General features: G+C 39.7%; 1 protein-coding gene across 1 annotated transcript; it reads left to right on the top strand.

Annotated features, from left to right (window-relative positions):
• The first annotated feature begins 333 nt into the window (after positions 1 to 333).
• LOC126832607 (uncharacterized) lies at positions 334 to 5,515 on the top strand. The gene is made up of 3 exons (XM_050563451.1): positions 334 to 421; positions 1,567 to 1,687; positions 5,233 to 5,515. Exons 1-3 carry the CDS (start codon positions 334 to 336, stop codon positions 5,513 to 5,515), a joined length of 492 nt encoding a protein of 163 aa, XP_050419408.1.
• The last annotated feature ends 5,300 nt before the right edge of the window (positions 5,516 to 10,815 follow it).

Genomic DNA, 10,815 nt, shown 5'->3' with positions numbered 1-10,815 from the left:
ACTACACACCTATAGTACAACTACACACCTATAGTACAACTACACACCTATACTATACACCTATATTACAACTACACACCTATAGTACAACTACACACCTATAGTACAACTACACACCTATACTATACACCTATAGTACAACTACACACCTATAGTACAACTACACACCTATAGTACAACTACACACCTATACAACTGCACAGCAATACTACAACTACATGCAAAACGAGATTTTTGTTAATATTTTGTAACGGGATGGTGGCTACTGATATGTTGTTTGAAATAACCATGTAATTTGTTTCAGGCGGCCGCAGCGTGACCATAGAGTTCTGTATGAAGGGAGATAATAAAATCTCTGAATATGATGCTAATTGGCCAGCTGGAAATTATTGTATTCTGAAATATGGAGCTTGTCCTGGAGGTAATTTTTTAATGGACAACCAGGGAGGTGGGGACAGAGTGTGGGTGGCGGCAGGGGGTCGGGGCAGGGGGCTTGTGGTCTAAAATGTTGTGCTTGGAGCTCTAGCTAGCTGGTTTACTCTGGCTTGCGGTCGTGGTATCGATCCCTTGTGTGGCGTTCATCAATATGGCGTTTCAATATCACGGCCATACGGTCATGACAAAACCTGCTTCCTTTCAAACTCAGCACATCGCCTGCATCTATATTTATATTGCCCATTTGTCATATGAGCGAGAAAATACGATATGATAGAGCCGAAGAGCTCCCCAGATGAGCGAAAAGTACTTTAAAAATATCCAAAACTATTCGTACAGCCACGTAAAGCAGTATTACTTTCTTTGACGGTAAGCGATGAAAAGATACAAGGTATGCCGACAAAAACTGATTTCAAGACAGATTTAAATATGCATGTAAGACCTATAACTGTCTACTACAGATTTTCCTAATTTGGCTTCAAAAGTTATATACATTATTATTTAGACATTTATTCACACGGCAAGCCTTTAATCAACTCTCTAGATCATCGGACTAGAGTATGATCGCCATTTAATGATTTGATTTTAAATTGGAGAGGCGAGACTGAGTCTCGTTTAACAAGTAAAGCTGCTAATAAACAATCTATGCCAAAACTTAAATGCAATTTTCAATATATATATATATATATTAATTTTGAATTTTCTATTGGAATTATTTAAGCAAGAACGGCAAATTCTTTATCTAAATCTTACACAATGCATCTGTTGTACGTATGCTTGATGTACCTAACTACATCACTTTAAAGTCGAATTCAGTCAATAAACCAAAAAACAATTACATTAGTAATCTTTGAGAGGCATGTAGTAACTGGATAAGAGCAATAAACTACAACACGTACTTATGGAAAAACAGCTAGCTACTTATCTAGTTGGGCGATGTTTCGAAGAGTCTTCTCTCAACTTTATCAAGCTAATACAGTAATACAAAAAAAATATCCTCAAAACGTCGCCCAAGTTTTCCCATAAGTATGTATTATAGGCTGTATCTATCTCAGCAGACTCCTTCTGTTTGGAATGATCCAGTATATTAACTATATATACAACTTGTAATATTATTTACCTTCCCAACAGGATTCCATACAGGTTCTATCTACTGGGATGATCCAACCACAGGGGGAAATACAAATAGTAAGTCGGGCACTTTACCAGATGGCGAATACACTGCAGATACAAGAATAGATTTCTGTTGCAGGTTAGTAGAGAGAGAGAGAGAGAGAGAGAGAGAGAGAGAGACTTTATTTTGATTTAGGCCTAAATTGAAGAGATATATCTCCTGTACGAGTTTTCCAACCAGCGAACGCAGAAGTAGAGAGGGAAGGCGGACGCTTAACGTCCACTAAACACAAACTATGTCATTACGGAACTAACATTTGGTCCAAATATATTTGAATAATTCGCTTGCTTGTAGGGGTATTTAGCTGTGAGAGGAAGCCTGAGGGCCCGAAGAAAACCCACAAAGTTGGACAGGTGACCCTACTCCTTACTTAGTCACCACTCCTTGACTACCAGGAGCCGAACTTGCTATGTGAGTAGGACGTTGACTCGCTATCAAGAAGGTTCCGTGTTCGACCCAGATGTCTGTGATGCAGGACAGGGGTATGGCGTTTAATGTGCACTGTCACAGAGTAAGTTATTTCAATGGAATATTTTATCTACAACAGAGAACTGGGCCTGTATAATATATGTAGAAATCAACACCACTTGTGCTAAAATTTAAGAAACTGTGTTGTCTCGTGATAATTTGTGTTGTCTCATAGTATAACTTGTGTTGTCTCATGGTATAACTTGTGTTGTCTCAGGGTATGACTTGTGTTGTCTTAAGGTATAACTTGTGTTGTCTCATGGTATAACTTGTGTTGTCTCGTGGTATAACTTGTGTTGTCTCAAGGTATAACTTGTGTTGTCTCAAGGCATAACTTGTGTTGTCTCATGGCATAACTTGTGTTGTCTCATGGTATGACTTGTGTTGTCTTAAGGTATAACTTGTGTTGTCTCATGGTATAACTTGTGTTGTCTCGTGGCATAACTTGTGTTGTCTCAAGGTATAACTTGTGTTGTCTCATGGCATAACTTGTGTTGTCTCATGGTATGACTTGTGTTGTCTCAAGGCATAACTTGTGTTGTCTCATGGCATAACTTGTGTTATCTCAAGGTATATTTTGTGTTGGCTTATAGACCAGATGTCTATACTCTTATGGTTATGTTTTGACACATTTACCTGGAATTGACCCAGTCATTTTCAGTGGTGGGGTATCCCCGTCAGACGCCCTTTGTATCAGTGAATGCCTAGTTTATGTCTTCTGGATCAGAATCGGAGTCTTCTGTCCAGGGTTCATCATCAGAATCATCAAGAGATACAGTGTCACATTCGTTCCCAACAACGATTGTCTCATCACTGCATCTGTCTTTTTGAACATCTGCCTGGTATTGCAGCTCTGCTAAACCAATGGGCTGGTGGTGATCGTCAACCATCCTCCATCCACAATCAGCAGGTGCCAAACCATAACCAGGACAAGACGCTGAAGCCCGTTGCCACAACATGGTCCCGTTGTTGACTCTTTGGAGCTTCATTTCAAAACATGTTCTTGATGGAAGCAACAAGGTACAGTCAATCTTCTTGACATTTCCAAGTGGGTTCTCCTGAAATAAAACTTTGCATAAATCACTTGGTGAATCAATGTAGAAAAACTGATGATAATATTATAGTCTAGCGACCATCCATATACTATACATCTGGTTTTAGCTAACCACTATTCATTCACACTACAACTTATTTGAGAAAGGTTGTTTTATGTTATTTTGAAAATACAGATAACCATGGAAGAATTTTGCATGAGTTTATGGTATCGTGGCTTCATCGACATCTCGACACTTGCTCTGTGCCATGAATGTCTCTAAGGTTGATGAAGAGGTTGACATAACGTTCAGTCTGGTCTTTCTCTATAATGTCAAGGGCTTTTACTTGACATTATATAGAACGACCAGACTGAACGTTATGTCAACCTGTTCATCAACCTGAGAGACATTCATGGCAAAGTGGACTTTGATGTTGAGTCCGTTTTAGTCTGCCGAATTTACGAATAGAGCAAGTATCGAGATGTCGATGAAGCACAATACTAAAAACTCGTGCAAATGACTGGCAAAATCAATTAGAATATAAATTCTTCAATTCCTATCTGTATTTTCAAAATAACACAATAACCTTTCTTAAAAAGGTTGTAGTGTGAATGAATACTGTTTAACTAAAACCAGATATATTGTATATGGATAGTCGCTTGACAATAATATTATTGTCAGTTTGTCTACATTGATTCGCCGAGTGATGTATCCAAACATTTATTTCAGGAAAACACACTTGAAAATGTCAAGAAGATTGACTGTGCCTTGCTGTCTCCATCAAGAAGATGTCTTGAAATGAAGCTCCAAAGAGACAACTACAAACGATGTTGTGGCAACGGGCTTCAGCGTCTTGTGCTAGTTACCTTTTGGCACCTACTGATTGTGGATGGAGGGTGGCGATCACCGCCTGCCGATCTGCTGTAACGGAGTTGCAATGCCAGGCAGTTTGTTCGAAAAGACAAATGCAGACATGACAGTGACTGTGATGAGACAATCATTGTTGGGAATGAATGTGACACTGCATAAGAGTATAGATAAGAAAGAAACTTACCTTATGTCCTATGTGTTCTCGGTTGTCATTATTGTTTGGAGGGGGTGGGGGCAATTTGGGACATCTTGCGGGTGTAAACCACAACTGAATATGTCTGGTTATGTTCCTGAGCATAGTATTTTGCAACAACTTTCGTGCGGTCAGTAAATGGGCTAATTTAGCTAGCTTTTTTTTTGGAGGGGGGGGGGTGATGAGGAATTAGGGATGTCTGGCGAGGTTCTCCCACCACCGAAATAGTCTGGCGGTGGTCATTCATAATGCAACAAATTTTATGCGGTTAGTCAATGAGCTAGTCTAGCTTAGATATTTGAGTGAGGGAGGCAATTAGGGATGTGTTGCGGTGGTCATTCTTGATGTAAATATGCTGAACATTTTGCAAAAAATTTCATGCGGTTAGTAAATGAGCTAGTCTAGTTTAGCTTTTCGGGTAGGGCAATTAGGGGCGTCTGGCGGGGATGCCCCACCACTGAAAATGTCTGCCATCGGTGATTCTCGATACATGTGGATATGCTGTACATTTTGCAACAAGTTTCATGTGGTAAGTAAACGAGCTAGTCTAGCTTAGCTTTTGGTGTGGGGCAATTCGGGGTGTCTGCCTGGGGTACCTCACCACTGCAAATGTCTGGCATCGGTGATTCTTAATACATGTGGATATGCTAAACATTTTGCAACAAGTTTCATGCGGTTAGTAAATGAGCTAGTCTAGCTTAGATTTTGGGGTGGGGCAATTAGGGGGTCTGCCGGGGGTACCCCCCCCCCCCCCACTGAAAATGTCTGGCATCGGTGATTCTCGATACATGTGGATAAGCTGTACATTTTACAACAAGTTTCATGTGGTTAGTAAATGAGCTAGTCTAGCTTAGTTTTTGGCTACCTGTTTTTTTAAGGCTGGGGGACACGCCCCACCGCCTGGCATGTCGTTGAGTCAGGTTGCGTGGTTTCGATTCCCCGCTTTGTGTCGAGTGGACATTAAACCCTATTCCTCTCTCTTCTATTTTCAGAGAGGATACTTTACCAGTTCACAATGGCGTTAATACTCATTGTTATAATTACTATTTTTTTTTCAGAGACGACAGTTTACCAACCCACGCGATTTATCTGCCAACGGAAAAACCCTTCACCTTATTAAGGTATACCCGCAATTGTCAAATAGTACACGGTATGGCTGTGACTGAACATGTGATGACATGGGGGGAAGAACAATTAAAAAATAAGAACTCGGTCTCAGGGGCTCATCCTTTTGATGATGGTGGAGCCAACCGACACAGGTTACATATCTGTCAGTATGCGAAACCAGGTTCCATCCAACCTACACATACATGGGGAACATTAAAACCTCTTATTGGATAAATGATTGGGCAGTGTATGAGATGAAAATGATTGTCTATACCTTGAATATAAAACTTTTTAAACATTTAAAATAAAACTGTTTGTCAGTCGTCGTTTATTTGTCATTATTGAGAGAGAGAGAGAGAGAGAGAGAGAGAGAGGGAGGAGGGTTAACGTCCACTCGACACATGGTTCAATTCTATTTCAAAAATCCGTTTCGGCGCAGGGGTCTTTAGCAGTGGGAGGTTGAACAGGCGACCCTACGCCTTGTCATGTACAACCAGAGAATCGAAACCTCGCCAGCTGAATCAATGATAGACCTTATGATACAACGCGCACGCGCTAACCATTCGCCCCCACCCTCGTCATTATTGTAAATCAATTATAGCATTAATTACATATGGTTTGAGTCATTCGTTTGTTTGGGTTTGTTTTTACCTAACTTGCGTAAAAGATTCCTTGGCAGTCTTCTAGCATTGTCCACCCATGACAGTGCAGGCATAGGCGTAGGGACTCGATGAATGTTAGCGAGACGGGCCTGAAATGCCCGACAAATTCCCATTTACAGATGGTCGGGACCTCCCTAAGAAAATTTGACGGTCGTATGAACGCATTTTCCTGTTAGGTAACTTGAATTCCAAACACTAAATCTATCCTTTAGTCCACAGGACCACGTCGTGGGTATTGGAAATTCGCTCTCAACGACATCTTTTTAAAAATTGAACTCGGCAAAGGTTCTTTTCTGCTATTCCAGCCCGTGCGTTAAACAACTTCAAAGTTGACCAATGGTTTTTGCAACGGAAACTGTAACACTGTCTTAGTGATAACAGAGATCAGTTTAGTTAATATAGGATTTATTTACATCAGGTATATAAAACAGCTACAGATACATACATACAACAACAATACGGGAACTTAAACTATATAGGAACTTGACTTGGGATCATCATGGGGGTCCAACCCAAGATTTGCACGACTCTGACTTTGAATGTTACAGTCATTGTGGCATTGAATTCCAGGGTGGAAACATCAGTTTAATTGTTTTAGTGACCAGAAAACAAATTTTGATATGCGTCGGCTTACCCAAAATGAAAGGTTACGTGCCCTTGGCATGCTACAAATCGGCACAACACAGGCGGTTGTGGCGCGGACGATGAATGTTTCTCAGTCTGTCATAAGCAGGCTATGGTCCAGATACCGTGATACACAATCTGTACAGGACAGACCACGCTCAGGTCGACCAAGGGCGACAACTCAAGCCCAGGATCGATTTATCCGTACCTTGGCCTTGAGAAATCGTGTCATCACAGCAAATCAGATCAGCGCTCGTCTTCAAACAGACACTGGTGTGAGAGTGAGTGGCCAGACGATTCGGAATCGACTGCATAGGGGTCACCTTCGCGCCCGACGTCCTCGCGTGATCCCTTGTTTGAGAGATCATCACATTCAGGCAAGACGTCGTTGGTGTAGGGATCGTCAACACTGTGATAATCGACGCTGGAGCAATGTGATGTTTTCAGATGAGTCAAGGTTCACTGTTGATTTTTTGGACAGACGTAGGAGGGTGTGGCGTCGTCGAAACGAGCGCTTCCAAGACGTTTACGTCATCAGACATGATCGATTTGGGGGTGGTTCTGTTATGGTGTTGGGAGGCATCACTGTTGCTGGAAGAACGGCTTTACATGTTGTTGCAAGGCGTGTTACAGGTCAGTACTACCGGGACAACATCTTGGCAGTCCATGTTGTGCCGTTCGCACGACGTCATGGCCGCCGTTTCATCTGGGACATGCTTGGACAGAGGTTACGTCAACGTTAACAACGTCCTGCCAATGTCCAAGAACTTGCTGCTGCGTTGCAACAGGAATGGGACAATCTGGACCAAACTGACCTTAGACGTCTCATTAGGAGTATGCCACGTCGGATCAATGCTTGTTTGGCAAACAGAGGAGGATTTACCCGTTACTGACTTGGTTGTGATGCTGTGGTAACTTTGCTGTTTGACCCCGGGTATCATTTTACCCTTATAATGGTCAGTCTGTGCCTTACTTAGTCTAACGATCATTTGGAATGAATCTATGAATGTGAACTTCATTTCATTTTGTCATTTGTTTCTTCGTCAGTTTCATTAGGTGACTTTAATAACACTTAAAAATCAAATATCCCCTACTTTTTTTGAATAGTATAGTATTGTTTATTTATCAGATTATGGTATCTGTAATTGCACTGCGTATTTCCTTTGAAGTCATTAACAGGTCATGGTATGATACACTGACCACTAGTACAGAATTGGAATTCGATATAAGAGTAGGCCAAAGTGTCCGCGGGGCAAAATGTCCCTCATAGCACACTGTATGGCGTATGCCCATCCTCATTAGCCCGGTCGGTGTAGAACAGTAGGACGTTAAATTGAATTTCTGTACAAGTTATTTGAGGGTCTTTTAGATATACACAAAGCTTTTTGTACCAAAAACTGGTCGCTAACCGCAATTCATTTCGCTGTTCTTCTTCTTCTTCTTATTGGGGCCACGCTCTTCGAAAAAGCCTAAGACTCAGTCAATTCCGATCGAGATGAAAATTGGCATGATTCTTCTTTGAATGATTCCCAATCGCTTTGGTGAATAACATTTTTGAATTTCATCCAACAACATGATCATTTCCTGGTCCATAATATGGTCATAATATTTCCACCTTAAGGATAGTTGGTCAATATTAGGAACCCCTCTTGGCAATTTCGATATATACTGAAATTATAGACACACAATCTTATTTGATAGATAACGGATTCCCTGAATACCACCCATTAGGGCAACCACATGACCAAAATGTAAGGGCATCACTTACTGGGCTATACTATATACCGGAAAACTATCGGGAAAACACCGGAAAACTACCGGAAAACACCGGAAAACTACCGGAAAACACCATGTTATACTGAATACCGGAAAATACCGGAAAAACCTAAACCTAACCCTAACCTCCGCACACAGAGGACCAGGCTCCGGGTTACCTTTTCAGTGTGTTTTCCGGTATTTAGTGTGTTTTCGGGTATTTAGTGTTTTTCCGGTGTTTTCCGGTATTCAGTATAACATGGTGTTTTCCGGTAGTTTTCCGGTGTTTTCCGGTTGTTTACCGGTATATAGTATTGTCGTACTTTTTGGCAACATGACTAGCGGTTGTAAGATCATTGTGGAACTTAAACGTACAGCAGACAGCGATTGAAAGGCAGAAAAAGAATTTACACGGAGTAACGACAAATACAAGCAGCAGTAGACTTCTCTTAAACCAAGTCATATTACAAACAAGAGTGCTTCAAATAGAACTTTATGGTTTGTGGTAGTTTTCGTTTGAGGATTTCAAGCAAACTTTTGATAAGAATATATTACATAGAACATTGATAAATAGATAATTACAGATTTACAAACTATAAATAGATAATTACAGATTTACAAACTATAAAGAGATAATTACAGATTTACAAATTATAAATAGATAACTACTGATTTACAAACTATAAAGAGATAATTACAGATTTATAAATTATAAATAGATAACTACTGATTTACAAACTATAAAGAGATAATTACAGATTTATAAATAGATAATTACAGATTTACAAACTACAAATAGATAATTACAGATTTACAAACTATAAATAGATAACTACTGATATACAAACTATAAAGAGATAATTACAGATTTAGAAATGTGGAACTTATTTCTATGAACTTTCTAGTACCCACATTGATGAATTACCCGAAATGAATATATATAATTACAGATTTTATAATTTTAAATAGGTAATTACAGATTTTGAAAGGTAGACCTATTCATAATAAAACACAAAAAAGGGTATATATGGATATAACTGCTTCGCTATAATTTAATAACGACGTTTCGTAACACACACGGTGGCTAAGTGGGTAAGCGCTGGCTCGCTAGCCTGGAGGTCGGGTGTTCGATCCCTGCATTGGCCGAGAAAGTTCATACAGATTTTCAGGCGTGGTTCGCCCTTATCAGTGATGCAAGCCGGAAGGCCTGACAAGGACAGTTGTCTAGTTGTTCGGGTGGGACGGAAACCCAAGGTCCCGTGTACACATTGGCGTGCACGTAAACGATCCCTTGACAGATGGAATTCGATACGAGAGTAGTCCGTAGTGCCGCTGTCCGGGCAAAATTTCCTTCATAGCACACTGTATGGCGTATGCCCGTCTTCATTAGCCCATTTCGGAGCAGAACATTAGGACGTTAAACACAATTTCATGACATTTCGTAACACACACAGTTCACGTTTTCAAGTTAACGTGACATGTATGTATTCAGAAACGTCGTTAATAAATTATATCGAAGTAGTTATATCGATATATACATTGTGTTGTGTTTTGTTATGAATAGTTAACCATGCTTCTAGATAACATTTAAAGAATTGAAATGTAGAACTGTTGTATAGATCTAGCGCGTTGATAGTTACCTTACATAACTAGTTACAGATTGAGAATGTAGCTCTGGTATAATTGAACTTTCTAGAGTCCTTTACATTCGAAAGTTATCTTACAAAAAGTATTACAGATTTAAAACATGTTTGTTTAACTAATGTTCAAAAAATCACACATAAAGGCTTTTCAACACTTTATACCAGCAAGGGTCACTTTTACGTCGGAAACATCTATATAACATTAACAAACAATACAGTTGGCATGCTTTCATTTTATTTCGATATATCTTCACTTTATTGTTGGAGCCATTCATAAGTCTTCTAGCAGAGTCTTCAGGAAAAATATTCAATTTACATGTTACCTTGAAGGACCTACTTCACAATCTTTGCAAGTGATTAACGGCTCTTTGTGAAATAATTCAGATATTCTTAGATTTAAGTTCATGTTAAACACATGTGACAAAGTGATGTATACCTGAAGATGACGCTTAAACTCTCTATAACTTCTGTTAAGGCACGATCTTATTAAACATCTAGTTTATTCAATATGTTCTTTACAAGCTACACGTGATCCGTGTATAACACTAGAAAGAACTTCAAAGAAAATGTATTAGTGGTCAGTGCCTTGACCTGACAATGACTTCCAAGAAATATGCAGTGTAATTACAACACCATAATTTGATAATAAACAATATCATATATGATTATCACTCCTGTCCATCTCCCCTAATTGTTAGACGCTATATAAGCAGACGTTTACTGACAGCAAGTCAGACTTGGAATAGATCTCCTCCCGATTTATGTCTATTTCATGTTCTCAATAAAGGTCTTATCAATTATGCTGATCTTCTGTTATCAGTAAGATATAGTGTGACACACAGGCGCTTGT

This window comes from Patella vulgata, chromosome 9, assembly GCF_932274485.2.
Source record: "Patella vulgata chromosome 9, xgPatVulg1.2, whole genome shotgun sequence".
Taxonomy (NCBI): Eukaryota; Metazoa; Mollusca; class Gastropoda; family Patellidae; genus Patella; species Patella vulgata.
This window is presented reverse-complemented; position numbering and strand designations above follow the sequence as displayed.

Excerpts from the sequence above, each read along its gene's own strand:
- LOC126832607 (XM_050563451.1), top strand. The coding sequence starts at position 334 with ATGAAGGGAGATAATAAAATCTCTGAATATGATGCTAATTGGCCAGCT. Across the intron at positions 422-1,566 it reads ATATGGAGCTTGTCCTGGAG|GATTCCATACAGGTTCTATC; the intron begins GTAATTTTTTAA and ends CCTTCCCAACAG. Across the intron at positions 1,688-5,232 it reads AGAATAGATTTCTGTTGCAG|AGACGACAGTTTACCAACCC; the intron begins GTTAGTAGAGAG and ends TTTTTTTTTCAG.